We start from the raw sequence: 18,287 nt of genomic DNA, 5'->3' as shown, positions 1-18,287 counted from the left end.
GATAAAATGACTAGGCTTCAATGATGGAAGGCTTTGCATAAATATGGAGCTGAATGCAGTAATGTGTGATGACAGCAAAACATGTATGAGAATGTTTTGTGAATGTTTCAATATTCAGCAGGTAGCAGATCACCAATGTGTGTTCCTTTGGTTGTTAACATATTTTTGATATATGTATAAGAAATATTTGCATGATATCAGTGGTTTGCTGGCTGGCAATGCATATTTTTGTATGCGCAGAACCTGAATGATTTATTACAAGTGATACTCGCTATATGAAGGATCGATGAGCCTGGATCTGGAAATTAATGTATTAAAGACTAAGACAGTTCTATCAGTTATGGGAAATTGGGCAAATAATTGTGTGAAACATAAACGATGAAAAGTAGAACAAATAGATAAATGCATGTACACTTATCATTGAATAAAGATGGAAAAAGAGCTAGAGAAATTTTTAATACATGCACATGTTGAACGTAAGTAGTGAATAATATATGATCTGTTATGAAGAATGAAAATTAAAGAACCAAAGGCGTCTATGGATCAGTATGCCATACCATTGTTACGTGAAAGCGAGGGCTGGGTATGTCAAGAGAAATAGAGGGAAAATGCGTGCCACAAAAAACAGATAAGTGCGCACACCAAGTAAAACAGGAAAGGGGCAGGATTAGGAATGAAGCGGAATAAACGTTCAAAAAATGACTGACCAGGATGCTCTTATTAAGCATTTAGGAACCAGACACTTATTACAACCCTCTGCCAACAACACAGACGCACGCTGTGTTTAACCCGATTGAAAGAACTGACTCCATTTTCCTCACGCAATCTCCGCTAAGCAAACCCTCCCAACACTACTTGATCCATATTTTGGGTGGTTTAAACAAGGCTACCATCGAAGCGTTCTCCAGAGCAGGGCTCTGCTTTAAGCCTGGTGGACTTCAGCTTTGCTGGCTGAGGAATTCTGGGAGTTGAAGTCCACCAGGCTTAAAGCGGCCAAGGTTGGAGAGCCCCTGCTCCAGAGGATGCTACATGGCCGCCTTCTGCAACACTCCTCCTCCGTTTTGAAACTTCACGTTTTCAGAATTAAAGCCTGTCAATAGTAACTCTTTTTGCTCAGCCGCTCCCGCGCTTTCCTTTCCACGGACTTGCGCGCATTCGCGACCTTTCAGGAATGAAGCTTTTCCTGGCAGGCAAACGTGGCTCGCCCTCCTCAAGAGGGGATCCGGACTAGTGTCTTTCTTCTCTCGCCCCGCCCTTTCTCATTGGCTGCCCTTTTGCGTCTTTACTCCCGTCTTTTCCATCCGATTGGCCGTTCAGCGGCTTTAAGTAATCCTGTCTCCAGCCTTCTTATTGGTATTTTCAAGCGACCCACCTCCAACTTTAAACAGGATCCCACCGCCTACTTCTCCCCCCCCCACCTTTTTCAGTTTTCCAGCTTTTGGCGGGGGGGGGGGGGGGGAGAGGGAGGGGGAAGACCGGTACCCACGCAGCTCCGGAGAGGGAGGGGGGGAAGAAGGTGGTGCGAATAAAGACGCATCGGTGAGTTAGCCGTAACGCCGTGCCTGCCTCTTTAAGGTATACCCTGGAACAGCTGGCCTAAATGGAGCTGGAGGGCCAGTGCTGGGATGGATGAGAGGCATTAAGGCAAGTTCGGTGAGAGAGAAGCCGAGCCAAGCCAAGCGGCGCCGAGTTGTCTCTCCCGCAATGCAGCGTAGTGGGAAGGGAGAAGCCTTCCCAGAAGGAAGGGGTTTCCCTTTTTCTTCCTCTGATATGACGCGATGGCCGCCGTTTCCGTGGGATTCCCATTATTAGCTCTTTCCCTTTTATAAGAATAGCGCTCTTAGGAAAGCGGGCCAGCATCCAGGGTGTGTGTGTGTGTGTGTGTGTGCAACGAGAAAGAAAAATCAGCTTTCGGTGTGTGTGTGTGTGGGGGGGGGATTATGCCAAGAAAAGAAACGAGAAGCGAAGGGTTACTTAGAGTTGCAGGACGGGGCTCGTTTTTTATTTTTCCTTTTCGGATCCTTTTGTCTAAAAAGCCACGTTCCCGTCCTCCATTCTGTGCTCCAGCATTTCCTTCCTGTCTCTGGACCTGCCTGTTAACGCCGCTGGGTTCCTGCTTTCATGTTCAACCATGAAACGCTTTGATTGGTCTTGGCTTCCTGTATCGTGTGACTCTGAATTACGATGGATGACCAAATCGTGATGAAATCACGGTTTGATGCAAATGTGCCATTCCAGTCTTGTCTTCCTCCCTATTGCTTCATCAATTCATCAGCTGTGTATTACTCCCCACCACCCATTTCTCTACACCCACCTCCCCAATCTGTTGCTAGGCTTAGTGTTAATCCAACCTTGGAAAACTGAAGTAGAATCAGAATTTATGCTATTATTGTGCGACTGGTAACTGGCCTTCAGTTAATGATGCTGCCTTCCCCACCTCCCCCACCCCCCAAGGAGCTCTTTTGGAATATGTTTTTATTCTTAAACTGGGTCTACAAATAGTAAGAATTAGTTCCAAGTAACAAGGTAGAGGAAGAGTTTGCATTAAGGTGGGAAGCTTTAGTTGGCTCAGCTGTACTGCAAAAATAGTCAAATTCTGTGGGGTTTAGCAGAATTTACTTCCATATAGTAATATTTGTGGATGTATTTAGTTGATTTATACCTGTGTCTCTTCCTTCAGAGAACTTGGGGAAGCAAGGATGGACTGTATCAGTGGTGGTATTCAACCGGTTCTGCCTGGTTCTGGCGAGCCGGTAGGAGCGATGAGCAGCGGAGACCGAATCGATTCTCTCCGCCACTCTGCTGTTGGGCCCACCCGGGATCCCATACTCACCTTTATCTGCTGAATTTGAAGCACAGCTGCTTTGCACGGCACAGAATAGTGCTGCGTGGCAGCTGCTGAAGCGACCAGGATTGTGCAGGCTTGCAGGAGGCGAGTTAGAACTCCTCTGTGCCTGCGCAAATGCCTCTGCACCTGTGCAAAGTGCATGTTTGGCACCTGTGTGCATGCAAAATGTGTGCACGCGTGCAAAGCACACCCACCAAACCACGCCCACTGAACTGGCGGCAACAATATTTGAATCCCACCACTGGACTGTATCACTACAATACCATAAACTTACAAATCACATTTTAATTCATTGTATTCTGTGATTTCAGCTTGCATAGTTAATGGTTCAGCATGTGTTGTGTACAAAATGAGACTGATTGAACAAACCATAGTGTTAAGAATGAGAAACACTACCTTGCTGCTGTAGTTACCCTATATCGAGGGTAGGGAAACTTGGCTCTTTTATCATTTCTGGACTTCAACTCCCAGAATTCCTGAGCGAGCCATGAAAGGTTCCCCATCCCTGGCCTATTTTTCAGTTGTGGGGGAAATCAATTTTTGACTTGAATGGGACTGTTTAATATACAAATGTAGGACATATAAATATATAATATGTATATTAAACAGTCCCATTCAAGTCAAAAATTGATTTTCCCCACAACTGAAAAACCAGTAGGCCAGGGATGGGGAACCTTTTATGGCTCACTCAGGAATTCTGGGAGTTGAAGAGCCAAGTTTCCCTACCCCTGTCCTATATGTTTTCCATACTCATCTCTGCTAAGCTACTTTTAGTGTTGTCAGAGCAAGATAATACTTAGACTGGATTTCCAAACTACTTAGACTATTTCAAATCTACAGTTCTAAAACCAAAGGGAAGCGATAGCTGCAGAAGGGAACATTGGGTTACATTGTGGCATTGAGATGGCAGGTGTGTCTGAGACAATTGTACATGATTACATGGGTTCTAGACCTGTTGACTGGCTGGCTTTGGCATGCTTTGGCATGCCTAACTGGGCTCACCCATGCATTGAACCACAAATAGCATAACCCTGCTGTAGGTAGTATGTTATATCAATCCAGCTTGTGTGGTTGGTTGGTGTATTATTCAGTGTGCTGTATGAGAACCAGAAAGTTGGCTTTAATAAAATTATGGTTAAATAAAACACAAATAAGCATTCTATAGACCAGTGATCCCCAACCTTTTTGACGCCGTGCCCGGTACCGGCATCAGCTGGGCTCCGCGGCCCGGTACCGGCATCAGCTGGGCGCCGCGCCCGGCACCGGCATCAACTGGGCGCCGCCATCTTTTTGACGAAAAGATGGCGCCGCCAGCGCTTCTGGTGAGCTTTTCGGGTAGAAATGGCTTTCACCCGGAAAGCTCACCTGAAGCGTTGGCGCCATCTTTTGATGAAAAAGTGCTTCCGGTGAGCTTTCTACCCGGAAAAGCTTCCGGAAGCACTTTTTACCAAAAGATGGCGCGCCCAGCAACCAGCGGCCCAGTAAGACTTGTTCCGCGGACGGTACCGGTCCGCGGACCGGCGGTTGGGGACCCTGCTATAGACAAACCTTTTATCTTTGTGTAAGCATGTCCTGAAACTTCAATCATTCTCCTAGTAGAGGGAGGTTCTTTCAACTACAATTATCCCAGTTTAAGAACAGGACTTGGTGTATCTTATTCCAGACTTTTTATTCTTTGGGTTTATATATGTTTCAGAATAATCTTGACTTTCCTCCAGAGCTAAGAGCTTTGGGTTTATATATGTTTATATATGTTTCAGAATAATCTTGACTTTCCTCCAGATCCTTTCCTCCAGGATATTTGCCCCACATCTCTTTCTTTGTCTTTCCAGGTTGGGGCCATGGCCACCTTTACACGGGAAGAGTTTTACCAGCAGCTGTTGAGCAGTTGTGTGCTGCCAACTGCTCAGCAGGGTTTTGAACAGGTTTGGACTCTGCTGCTCTTGTGTCTAGCTTGCCGTCTCCTATGGAGGTTATGTAAGTAGGGGCTCAGTTTGCATACATGTGAGATAAAATTGATTTAGCTAGTTTCCAGCTCAATTTTTGCTTGCAAACATTTCATTATCCAACTAGATAACATCATCAGTGTGAATAAGTGTGGGGACTGCAGCCTGTTTATATAGAATACTTTGCTCTGCAGGGGTATGTAGTTTTCTCTTTGGCGGTTCATTGATTAGGGTATTTTTTATTGTTTGTCTAGTGTTGATCCCTGTTTATCTGAATGTTGGTTGCTAGAGTGGATACGTTCCAGCCTTTTTTGTTTCCTCCTTTTTTTAATTGTCCTTTTTGAATGGTATGTAAATTTGATTTATCTTGGTATGTTTATTGATGGCTGATTTACCTGAATGCCAAGCTTCCAAGAATTCCCTAACATTTTTGGGAGTTGACTTGTTCAAAAAGGCTGATAGTTTTGCAGGAGTTTTAGTCATGTTTTCTGACTATTAGTTAGTATTTGGGGAGGCATCCTGCTACTTTCTGCCTGTCTGTCGTACATAGCAGCTGTTGCAGTCCTTGTAGCCTCTAGAGAATTGAGACAGTGGTCAAGTTCCAATTTATTCCCTCAGCCTGCCTTGCCTTCTGCTGTAAAATTATGGTTGCTTTCCCACAATCCATCATGGCTGAAGAGGTTCGTGATAAACTGGGGTGAACAGCTTGGTCCTCTCTCCCAATCCCTGTCATATTGATTGATTTCCCAGTACTGTTTTTTTGCCACCGTCCCTCCCAGTAGGAGTGGGAATGATTGGAGGACTCGGGGAGACAAAATACTTCCCTTTCCACTTTTAATTCCCCATATAACTTGAAATTTCAGCAGCATAATCGGGAAACTTTTTTTAAAGATCTGAGGGATTATTTAAGGGTGGAACTCTGAGTTACTTGCTTTCAAACACCACCACCTCCACTACCCACCCTTCCCAAAACAGCATAAAAAGAGATGAATGGATCTTTCCGGTGACAGCATTTTGTTACTATGAGAAAACCTTCAGTGGTGTCCAGGTGGTTGGGGAAGCCTCCAACCCTGGAGAAATTGCCATTCCCTGCAATAAGCTTTGGTTCACAAACATCAGCAACTGAGATCATATGCTAATACTCACACACAGACACTCCATGTTATGGCTAGGTGTGTTGGGTGAAGCCAGCCATGGTGAGCTTCTCTTTCTCTCATCTAAGCTCCCCACCTCTTCTTTTCCAGCTCTACCATCCTATGTTAAGCACCTGAGCACCATCGCTAGTGGCTTCTATGCCCTCTACCACTTCTTTCAGCTGCAGATGGTGTGGGTTGTGCTCCTCAGCCTCTTGTGCTACCTGGTTTTATTCCTGTGTCGCCACTCAACCCAGCGTGGAGTTCTGCTCTCCATCACCATCCTCATCTATTTGCTTATGGGGTAAGTGAGGAATGTGAGAAGCATAATTAAAAGGCTGATACAGCCAAGAGCAATTCATGGGGAAAGGGTTAGTTCATAGTATGTTGGGCCAACAGAAAGACTAGTCAATAAGGGGACACATTTCATAAGGGAGCACAAGGTAAACAGGTGTCTTTAACCATTGGAAGTTGGTTACAGGAATGCACATGGTACTGTATTTATCCTGTTTTGGCCAGCCCCATTGTCAAGGCTTACCTACTTCATGAGTGGAGGCCACTCAAACTACCTAGACTTGTCCAAATAAAAATAAGTTGAATAATCCTTAGGTTTTAATACCACATTTTATTTTTTGTATTAAAAAGGTCACTTCTGCAAACTTAACCTACCCATACCACATGATGCTCAATCCCCAGGATAGTAATCGCAAAGGTGGGGGACAGTTGACTATATTGCTGATATTTAGGTTTATAATTTTTTTGATGGCCAGATTGATGAGAATAGTAGGTTAAATTGTCTCTGTGCCAGATAGTGTCCTCCAGATGTGTTAAATGTATCTTCAGTTTTGCTGTCTGGGAATTATGGAATTATAATTCAAAATATTTGGAGATTGCCAGGTTCAGAAAAACTGGACTTATCTAAATAATACTTTAAACAAGCTAGCTAAGACACAATCGTTCTTAGTATCCATACATAAACTATCATTTTAGCTCCTTCCAAACTCGCAAGCTGCATTTTTACAAAGATTTGTATTTCATTTCTTTCCAAACCTGAAAGGGCCAACATTTAAAATACCTTGAAACCATTAGTATTCATACTAATAAGCATTCTTGTTACTTGAATGTCCTGATTTCTGACTTTTTGTGGTTTGGAGAGCACAATAAGTAGCCAAGTAGCCAAGATTGATTCAAGTAAAAGCAGTTTTAACTTTGTCTGAGGCAGCACCGGCGCCACTCCTCTGTGACCTGCCCTCCTTCTGTAGAGAGAAGACAGGAAGGAACAAGGCTGCTTAAGGCGAAGAAATGAAGACCAGAGAAAATGTTTTATCAGAATTTGTATTCCTCACTCTCATGTCCGTTCCAGCCACACCTGGGTCCTATCTCCACAAATGACCCTTCCTCTGACACCCAGGGCCTCCTCTGTACATACATCCCATCATCTGATCCTTCACAAGGAGGCTCCAGGGAGGCTTGCTAGGCCCAAAATGTTGGGCCCCCTCACAACCTGCTTTTGCTGCTAGGAGACTTGCGAGGCTCTGTTTTGGGCCTAGGAGGCTGCAGGAAGTATGCCTGGATTCAGTGTTTAGCGAAAAGAACATTTGGTGCTAATACAGTATTGATTACTAAGTTGGGAATGTTCTAGGTAAACAAAACTAAGCAGTCTCCTAAAACTGTTGGAGCCAATCTTCTTTCTTTATTCCATATCCTCCTCTTCAAAACAAGCAAGTTGCTCTGCTTTTTCATGCCAGGCTTAGTGTGGTAAGTTCAGAGTGGGTTTTGTCGAAAACAGCTTACCTTTAGGTATCATCCATTTGCTCAATTTCAGAGCATGCGTTACACAATTTCCAAAGCATAATTCAGACTATTCAGCAGTTTGCCTAGCTGCTGCCTTCATTACTTCTATTGCTGTCACAACCTTTATGGAGTCCAATGGCCTTTTAAATTTGACAAGCAAAAAACACAGTAGATATTTCTCACAAATATTTTTCCCTCTTCCCCTTTGTGGTTCGATATTTAACATACAAAATTATGTGCTGGGTTACCATTCAGGCAGTTTGCAAACTTGTGTTTTTTTTGTTGTTGGAAGGCAACTCTTCAATTTGAAGATGGTGGTAAATTCTTGGTAATAAAATGGCAAGTAGAAAGGCTCACTTCTACTTGTCATTTAGAAAAGGTTAGAAATAATGAGAAGGTTAACCTTTGCTTTGTTTCCAATCTCCTTTTCTTGACTTGGTCTTCATAAAAAATAGCTTTAGAATTGAAGCCATATGTGTTAAAACAAAATTATTTCTGTTTAAGTACAAGTATGCAAAAAGTTTCAATATTAATCCAAGATGTTTAATGGCTTTAAATATCTGAGTGTTGTACTAAGGTTTAAGTCAGAGGTCTTCAAACTTGGCAACTTTAAGACTTGTGGATTTCAACTCCCAGCCAGCTATTCTGGGAGTTGAAGTCCACAAGTCTTAAAGTTGCCAAGTTTGGGGACCCCTGGTTTAAGTAGAAAGAGGTTCCAGCTGAAAATATACCATGAATAGCATAGAGATGCATGGTAGCTCTTCTTTCTTTCTTTCTTTCTTTCTTTCTTTCTTTCTTTCTTTCTTTCTTTCTTTCTTCTTTCTTTCTTTCTTTCTCGTAAAAGAAAGAAGAAAAAGAAAGAGGGAGGGATGGGAGAAAGAAAGAAAGGGAGGGAAGGGAGAAGGAGGGAAGGGAAAGGAATGTGAATGAGATATGGATGGATGGATGAATGGACAGAGGGAGGGAGGGAGGAGGTGGGGAAAGAAAAAGAAGAGGAAGGAAGGACCACAAACCCTGGCACCAGACGCAGCTTCAGAGGATGCTTTGAAACAGCATAGCAAACAAGGGCTGGAAGGGACCTCAGAGGTCATCTAGTCCAACCCTGCTCCAAGAGCATTGTTAAAGTGAGTTTCTATCTTTTGACCCACCCAGTCACGTGACCACCAAGCCACGCTTAGCCAGTCACGTGACCACCAATCTAACAACTGGTTTTGTGGGCATGGTCTAATTTGTGGGTGTGGCTTGGCGGTCATGTGACTGGCTGGGCGTTGGTTGCTGGATCAGTGTGGGCCCAGCCAGCAACCCACACCCAGCCAGTCACATGGCCACCAAGTCACACCCACAAATTAGGCCACACCCACAAAACCAGTTAAGAAATTTGAATTCCACCCCTGCATAAGACAGTGCTGTGGAAGTTAGGTATTTAGCAAAGTGATGGCATGGGGGGCGGGTGAAACTGTGTCTAGTTCTTTTGGCATGCAATGCCCTATAGTGGCATCTTGAGGGGAGAAATTGAAACAGTTTATGCTCAGGATGTGAAGGGTCTGTAGATATTTTCTCAATCGTCTTTCTAGTTTGGGCAGTACTGGATTACTGTTACTATAAATAACATCATAGCAATTACTGGAAGATTCCATAAATTTTGGAGTGAAAAAGCCAGAGATTAAGGAAAGCAAACAAGTTATAGTAGCATAATTCCTGAAATCAGGTGCAATTCACCCAGCCCTTTGACATGAATGTATTCCTTTTTATTGGAAAGTTCAGCAAGAAGAGGATTTTGAAACTTATATGGATCTTAGGGATAGAAAAGATAGCAAACAATATATATATTGTTTCCTGTTTTTCTCTCCTCTATAGAGAGATGCATATGGTAGACACTGTGAGTTGGCACAAGATGAGAGGTAAGTGACAGATCTTCTGTGCATATCTTCTGGTTTTAATGTGACAAGGTGTATCAGAAAATCTGTGTATTGAAAGAAAGTGCTGCCTTTCCAAACGCATAAAGTATTATTCAGCATGTATAGCATTCATAGCTTTACAGCTAGGAAATTCTATCAAGGCTTATAAACTGAGTTGTTATTAGAAAGAATGATGCTTTTGTTATTATATGAGCTTCCATTCGTAAATCCCATTGGATCTGAAAATCTTCACTGGACTAAAGAAAAATAATTTGCGCTGGTAACTCTACTCTGAGGCAACAAATTCTTTAAGCTGCTTGTTAAGAATGTCAGCACTGACCTGCTCTCTCATTTCTACCACTAGGTGCCCAGATGATTGTGGCAATGAAGGCTGTATCATTGGGCTTTGATCTGGACCGGGGCGAGGTACCAACCATTCCGTCCCCAGTTGAGTTCATGGGGTATATCTACTTTGTCGGAACTGTTATTTTTGGACCCTGGTTCCGCTTTCGCACCTATCTGCAGGCTGTAGAGAGCAGGAAAATAGTGAGTGAACTCCAGTGTCTATTATTGACAGTGTGGTGGGCAAGTTCTGGTTGGTGGGAAAGACTGGGCCACATTTCAACTTCGAAGATTTATTAAAAGTGACACCTTCAGCTTGGGCATTTTTCTCCGGGCTTCCTATAGTTGCAAACAATCAAGCCATGACAGAGTTCTTTAATTTTTCTATTTAAGCTCATAATTGGAAAGATTTGGGCCATGGAGAATGAAGGACCTCTATTATTTTTTTTATAGAAACCATACTACAGTTATTTTTATGAAATGATTATTTGAATTAACTGATTATTTGTTTTCTTTCATTGACCAGAATAGAAGCAGCCATAGTTTTATTGATTAGGTTGATATCATTCTACCTACATATTTCAGTGTTTCTTATGTAGAGGAGAAACAGTGAAGTGGAATGTCGAACACTATTCCAAACCTTCAAAGATACGTTCATGAAGTATTTCTCTAAAGTACAACCCTTCCTCTCTCAGGTGTCACCTTGGCAATTTGCTTGTGGATTCACTCCCAGAGTTCCTGCCAGCAAAGCTGGCTGGAACTCTGGGAGTTGAAGTCCACAAGTCTTAAAATTGCCAAGGTTGGACACCCCTGCTCTAGCTCATCCTCTTCAGCTTGATATGGCTCATTCCATTAAGAGAGGATTGTATCACCTTTTTGGGGTGGGGGGGGGATGCACTCAGTCTTTGAGTGACTTGCTAAAGGCCCCATTGCGAAACTTAGGTGGATAGGGACTAAGAAGTAGGAAATAAAGAAGCTCACAATTAAATGGAAGTGAACTGATTTAAAATATAATTAAATCTTATTCAAACATTTATTTATATGCCAACTCCCCCATTAGAATATCTCTAGACCAGGGGTGTCAAACTCGATTTCATTAAGGGCCGCATCAGGGTTGTGTTTTACCTCGGGGCGTCACCAGGGTGGATATGGCCAGTATATTTTCACTCGTGTCAGGGGGTGGGTGCCTGTGGTGGCCCAAGTGCTCTGTCAGTGAAAATGGGCTCCGAGCTCCAGTTTTGGCTGTGAAGGCCTCCTGAAACCCTCTGCCAGCAAAGATGGAGGTCGGGGGGGGGGGCACACGTGGCCCTCGTAAACTCTGCTTTCGCTGGCAGAAGTCACCACAAGCCGGTCCTTTGCTGTTTCCAGGGCAGCCCTGCAGGCCAGATCTAAGCACCCGGGCCTTGAGTTTGACACCCCTGCTCTAGACAATTATCAGCCACCCAAGTAGACCAGATAGAAAACACACAAGATGAGCCAACTTTACATTATTGTAAGGTTTGTTTTTTTTAAACAGACTTGCAAGTCTGAAGGTACAAATCTTCCACTATCTTTCTTTACTGCCTGATAAGGTAGGGCAGATCCTTTCTAAGTTTCTTTCTCTGCCCATTTCTCAGCTGTGGGCTCCCCTCCCTTTTAGCTGATCATTCTCTAGGCAGCATTTCTACCCCTCATCTCCCAAAGTCATTCCCACAGACCCAGAGGTGGTATTCAGCAGGTTCTGACCAGTTCTGGAGAACCGGTAGTGGAAATATTGAGTAGTTCGGAGAACCAGCAAATACCACCTCTAGATTTTACAGTATCCTTCCCCTGCCACACCCACCAAGCCACGCCCACAGAACCGGTAGTAAAAAAATTTGAATCCCACCACTGCACAGACCATGATAGCAGTACTCAATTTTAATTTCATTTATATTAGAGTATTAGTTTATATAATTTTGCAATTGCACTGAAGTTTAAAACAGTCTTCCCACCTCTTCAGTAATCTCCTCCTTCTATTGGAGCTTAATTTTGGAAGGGATCCTGTGAATCAGATCAAGGTTGTTGCATCTATGCATGGGGCTGGACATAAAATGGTGGGGACTGCTTTGTAGCTGATGGAGATGCATGTGAATGAAGAACTACAGCAACTGGAATCCACACAGAGGATGCTCATTATATAATAATTGGTTTTGGTTCTTTCCACATAGACTTTTTCCTGGTTTCAGAAGGTCTTTCTGAGCTTCTTCCTCTGCCTTGTGTGCCTCATCATGTCCACCTGTGTGGCTCCCTATCTCTTCTCATACTTCATACCCCTCTACAGCTACAAGCAACTTAGGAAGTAAGTGCCTTGCTTTGAATTGATGTTCTAAGTTTCAATTTCCCATATGTTCCCGCAGCTGGAAATGAGTTTGTTAACGAAGCATGCCAGCAGAGCTAAAGGAGTTTTCAAACACCAAATTCTGAATTAAAAATCGAGTAAAACTTTAGGAAAAAAACCCTGAGAAATATTAAAATGAAATGTTTTGAAGTTTCTTACCTTAGTTAATGGCTCCAGCAATACCTTTGGATTTTTAGCTGTGGCAAGACACATTTTGGGATTAATATTTTTAAATATTTTTAAAATATTTTTTTAAATATTTTTTAATATTTTTAAAAGGATTTTTAGTATCCCCTTGACTTACTTTGGGGTTGGCTTTATGATGCCATCAGCCCTGGATAAAAAGAAATGGAGTAGAATCAATTGTACAACTATGCCTTTGAAATGTCAGCTCAGTTTTGTGCAGATTACTAGCTCTACATGGCTAGATTGGAAGTAGCAGCCCACCTTAATCCCTCCAGTTTCATTCTAAAAAGTACTGTTTAAGGAGTGTTATTAAGAAGAGATTCTGGAAATTGTAACTCACTGAACTCAGTAGGTCTCTGGTTTGGTGACTTCACATTTTGGATTTTACAGTTGAGAGGTCAAGAGAAGCTCAACAATTGTGGCACCTTTCAACAGCATGGGGAAAAGGTTATATGCCACTATGTTCTGAGAGGCCTCTTACTGTCAGTGTGTTTTTAATAGGGTGTCCATCATGCACTTGAAGATTATTGCGATATGTGTTATTAGACAAATTGGGATAGTGCCTCAGGTCCTGATCTTGGGTCTGATGAAAAAAAAAGAAAAAGCAGATTGTTAGCTGTTTAACTTAGCATTTCTCTTTACCGTTAAGTAGTGATTCTTGCTGGATATTGTGTCTCAAGTGAAAAATGATTTGAGGAAAGCACTATTTACCATTGTGCTTCCTCAGGCAAAAAAAAAATACATTAAGTTGATTAGGGCAGAGGAAATCTTTCTCTCCAGCTGAGGGTTCTTAATGGCTTATGTTGTACTTTCATCATCAGATTAAATATAATTCTGTGTTAGAAAGATGAGCATTTGTCTATGGGAACACTCAGGCTACAGCAAATCCACTTGCAATTTCCTACAATTAAATTGTAGGAGTTAGATTTTATCTATGCTGATCATGTATTTCTAAACCACATCTTGTTTATCTTATCATAAGAAAAAGTGGATAAGAACGACACTGAAGCTTGTAGTTCTGATACTTGAATATTGTATAATCCTACACTGCATGAAACAGAAAATCCAAGGAATATTGAAACATTTTAATGCAGGAATAAGGAATTGTGATTGTTCAGAATTGGCTGAACTCTCATCAATGCCAGCCAGCAACAGGAAGAGATCCTGGAAATTGTAATTCACTGAACTCAGTTGGCCTCTGGTTTGGTGACTTCACATTTTGGATTTAACAGTTGAGAAGTCAAGAGAAGCTCAACAAATGTGGCATCTTTCAACAGCATGCGGAAAAGTTGTGCATGTCATACTTTTCCCGCATGTATTTAATTTTCTCAGGAGGTGCTTTTTCCAGAAAACCACAATTCAGAATGTACAGTGACTTAAATGAACTCCTTTCTTCTCACTTTCTATCAACTTTAACTTTGTTTAATCCTTCTCTCTCCTCCCTTACTTTCTCTCATTGGGATCATATCCCTCGTGACAGGAAGCGCAGAAGCAGGTAATATGACTTAGATGATAGTAGTTGGATTCTTCCCTGGTCAGACATCTCATTCACAATTCGTGACATCTATATGACTGTTGTCTACATCTCCATTTGTTGTGTCACTTTATTGGGAACATGAGAGTTCTTTCAAGCTTATGTCAGAGATGTTTGTGTCCCAGCAATTGTGGTCTTGTACATTGGCATCAAGTCATTAGGGCTAATCATGTGACACAATATATCTTCAGAGGTCTCTAAACTTTCCTGTGGCCTGTAGACAAATTTCTGCATTAGTACCTCCTATGGTTGCTTTGCTCTATCAGTATGTATAGGTCTACCTTATTACCTTGAAGCCATTCAAGGGTTCAATTCCTCCATTGCAGAGGTGTTATATAAATTACGTAACAGCCAATTTTGACAATTTGTCATATTGGATAGTGTGATGACAAAAATCTGAAAACAATCAGTGGACACAAACAATTATTTTTTATTCTTAGCATGCTATCACAATTCCTTAGAACATTAGTAAAATTTGAAAGACATTTTTTACTGGGAAGCTCCAAATAGCCTACCGAGGTGAATTTATGCTTCATCCACCTAATATGGCCAGCCCTAAACTAAAGAAATAGGTGCATTCTTGGCGTAGCAGCTATTATTGGAAAGCAAAAAAGCAGATGATTAGTCAAGCCACAAGACTTTCTCACTAGAGATCAGGTTGCTCAGCTGAAAGCATACACTCCAGAATGGACTCTAGATCCATGTGGAACTTCATTGGTTTCTTGAGAAAGAAATGCCACCTCATGGGTGCTGGAAGTAAGACACTGGAACCTAACTTTGGGATCCATGACACAAGATACCAGTTGGAATATATTTCAGAAGTCAGTGCCTTAACAGCAGCTACTTTGCCTGTGAAGTGTATAACAAGTTTAAAATCCAGGTGACTTTCTATACCACGGAACATCCTGATTTCTCCAAACATTAGTTAAGAGTCATTACTTCAATAGATTCCATGAGTCATTACTTCAATAGATTCCATGACTGGAATTAGCATGTAGTGTTAATCCATCTCTGCTCATATTCATAGGCTATTTCCTAGCTGGAAAAATCTACAATTTGACTTGTTTACTTTCAAGAAAACAGCAAGAGTGAAGAATAGGCAGCTCTTGACTTATGTCCATTTGTTTAGCAACTATTCAAAGTTAGGAGGAAAAAAGTGATGACTGGTCCTCACAGCAATCGGTGATTGGGGTGCTTGGCAACCATCATACATTTACGACGGTCGCAGTGTCCCATGGTCACATAATTTCCATCTTCAAATTTGATAGCTAGCTTCTGAAAAGCGAAATCATTGGGAAGCCGGCAGATAAGGTCATAAGTTGCAACTCACTTAATGACCACTATGATGTGTTTGATAACTGTGGAAAAAAAGGTCATAAAATTGGCTGCCTCATCATGCTTCGCTTTACAATCACACTGTTTACTGACAGATTTTCCTATTCTATAATGGTTGTAAATCAAGGATTACATGTATGGTGAAAAGGGCTATATTGTATATTTTTTAAAAAATAAATAGATTCCTCAGCTATGTATCTCCAGGTGCAGTTGGCTGCAATTGCCATTATGCCCAATTCTGGCTGAGAAACTATTAGAGATGCAGTGGAAAGCCTGGATCAGGCCTTTTTGGTTTTCTTCCTAGCCAGAATTAATTCTTTTAAAATCAGCATAGAACCTCCACCCCTGATCCATCAGGCCTAGTCTAGCCCAGAAGAGGAAATGGCTCTAATGCAGAGTTTTCTACAAAAATTAATCAATGGGTAGCTTGCCAGGAGGGAGAAAAAAAAAAAACAATTGCTTTTTGTTTAAGAGAGCATGGAAGAGAAAGGCAAGAGTAATTAGAATGAGAGCAAAAAAAAAAAAAAGGAAGCTGAGTCAAACAGGAGTGATCTTGACACATAATTGCCCCAAAATGCCCCTTTCTAGTTTTAAGTGGGAGCAGTAGGTTTTTGTGAGTTTTTATGTAGATCAGGAGATGAGTCTTGAATCTAGACAGTCCTAGGAAAGTTTAATAGAGAGAGACAAGGAAATTTCTAGTATATCTCAAATGGTATAACATGACTTGGTAGGGAAGGTTAGATTATCCCAGAGGACCCAATTCTAGATTTCTGAGGTAAATGAACTATTCAACCAGTAGAAGATATTTGAGTTAAAATTCATAGCCCTGGCTGACTTGCATGAACTCTTGTGGATTAAATCAGTTGCAGATTTCACCAGATAGTCTAAGTGCTTTGCACCTCCTTTCCCGCCAATTGAATTTCATCCTCTCCCTATGACAGCAATAAGGACAGTGTGGTGGGTCAGGGGTTAAGATGCTGGGCTTTGTTGGGCTGGAAAGCCGGCAGCCCAAGTTCGAGATCCAAGTGCCACTTGATGGGGTGAGCTCCAGTTCTCGCCCCACCTCCTGCCAACCTAGCAGTTTGAAAGCATGCAAATGTGAGTAGATATATAGGTACCACTTTGGTGAGAAGGTAACAGTGTACCGTGATGTCATGCTGGCTACATGACAATGGAAATGTCTTTAGACAGTGCTGGCTCAATGGCCTTGAAACAGAGATGAGCATTACTCTCTATACTTAGTGGAGTAAAATCCACAGGAACTCCTTTACCTACCTTCAACAGCTGTACTTCACCATATTGCAGTCTGGCATCATGAACGAAGTCTATTAAGGCAGAGCTGATAGAAATAAGTATGCATGTGGCATTAAACATTGATAGGTAGATTCTGTGGGGAAGATCTCAAACATGTAATGAATGAAAGCAGATCTAGGAATATTTCTCAGTTCTTCTGCAAATAAGGTTGGAGGAAATTCCAGTGGCAAGAATGGAAAGATTCTCAGCTGGCTATAGGAAATGTTTGGAAGCTATTATTTCAGCCAAAGGAGCATTACAAACTCTGAACGCAACTTTTGCACCTACTACGTTTGCTATTTTCTTTCTACGTGTAAGTAATGCCATATAAATAGTAAGTTTGCACTCAAATTTGCAGAAGACTATTATGTTTCATTTTGTTCCATGTACAATTTCTGTTCACTTAGAGATTTACTGAAACCTACAATTTGGCCAGAGGTAGCTCAATGCTTGCATGCATTTCTGCCTTTTTAAGAATTGGCCTTGTTTAGAGAATAGGGCTATAATTTAGAGGCCTGTGTGATTTATGACAAATGAGCACCAGCATGCAAATTTGTTTTAATCTTTCGTGCTAAATAGCTTATGAAGGGACAAACTGGGGCCATTAAATCCATCTGTTTTTCCTCGTCATCTATTTCCTCATCTATTGTTTAAAAATACTTTGCAGGTGTGTGGGTTGCAACTATAACATTGCTTTTTTTCCTTTCTAGATTCACGTAGGCACTTTAACAAACTGCCAATACATACAACAGTCTCTAACCAGTGTATTAACTTATTTCTTACTTGTTTTCTGTTTGACTTCTCTCCTTTTCTTTCCTTTCTTGTGCATGCCAGGAGTACTTTAATGAGGTAAGTCTCCATGGGGCCTTAAACTTCTCTTGGAAAATTGGGTGTGCAACTATTTCCCGGGTTTCTAAATTCTCATCTCTTCTTATGTGCAGGTGGCTCAGGGCTTATGAGAGTGCCAGTTCCTTCCATTTCAGCAATTACTTTGTGAGCTTTCTGTCTGAGACTACAGCCACCCTGGCAGGATCAGGTTTTACAGAGGAAAAGGAGAATTTGAAATGGTAAGAGGGGGTGGAAGATGGCACCTAGAATCCTTTGCTTATAAGCTTCAAATTCTCAAAGCACAATTGGGAACAAAGTAGGCAAATTGGAAATGTATTAAAATATATATGAAAAGCCTAGTTGGAGGAAGCTTCTAATATGATATCTTTTAGGAATGAAGTAAAAGATCATTTTTCTTTGAGATGCTGGTAATCCTCTTACATTTGTTACTGTTTTTATTCCTAGTCGACTTTTGATCTTTCTCTCAGCTTTTCTCCCATGAGCTTAAGGTAGTGTGCATGACTCCTGTAGGCAATATATATATATATTAAAAAATATTACATATTCTTTGCTCCAAGGTGTCCTTTCCCACAGTGGTTTTCTTTCAAGTCAGAAGAAAGTGCAGAACACTGATTCCTTAAAATGATACTTATTCACAATCAATTTCATGCAAATTTCATATATTTAATTGAAATCTTCCTGTAATTTTACATTTGTCTATTTATCTACCTTTTGCATGCCAGTCACCCCTTAGTTATGCGGCATCATTTTTTTGGACTCCTCCTCCCCCC

The 18,287-nt window shown here is 41.6% G+C and overlaps 1 protein-coding gene across 17 annotated transcripts in view; it reads left to right on the top strand.

The window, feature by feature from the left end:
* Positions 1–1,336: 1,336 nt before the first annotated feature.
* PORCN (porcupine O-acyltransferase) overlaps positions 1,337–18,287 on the top strand; it is a 28,827-nt gene continuing 11,876 nt past the window's right edge. Inside the window, exons 1-10 of one of the 17 annotated variants that reach the window (XM_087956716.1) lie at positions 1,337–1,353; positions 2,068–2,226; positions 4,681–4,825; positions 6,039–6,231; positions 9,579–9,622; positions 9,984–10,165; positions 12,151–12,281; positions 13,987–14,001; positions 17,503–17,517; positions 17,610–17,735. In XM_087956716.1, coding sequence (XP_087812842.1) covers positions 2,185–2,226; positions 4,681–4,825; positions 6,039–6,231; positions 9,579–9,622; positions 9,984–10,165; positions 12,151–12,281; positions 13,987–14,001; positions 17,503–17,517; positions 17,610–17,735 — 893 coding nt within the window. In that variant the 5' untranslated portion in view covers positions 1,337–1,353; positions 2,068–2,184. Of the gene's footprint in view, positions 1,645–1,950; positions 2,227–2,671; positions 2,933–4,680; positions 4,826–6,038; positions 6,232–9,578; positions 9,623–9,983; positions 10,166–12,150; positions 12,282–13,986; positions 14,002–17,502; positions 17,518–17,609; positions 17,736–18,287 lie in introns of those variants that run through there. The other 16 variants (XM_087956714.1, XM_087956713.1, XM_087956718.1 and 13 more) reach the window with 16 other exon arrangements.

This window comes from Notechis scutatus, chromosome 2 (assembly GCF_049901735.1).
Source record: "Notechis scutatus isolate UNSWTSFEM ecotype Mainland chromosome 2, rNotScu1.2, whole genome shotgun sequence".
In the NCBI taxonomy this organism is placed as follows: Eukaryota; Metazoa; Chordata; class Lepidosauria; order Squamata; family Elapidae; genus Notechis; species Notechis scutatus.
Note: the sequence above shows the minus strand (reverse complement) of the source record. Positions and strands in the feature narration are given on the sequence as shown.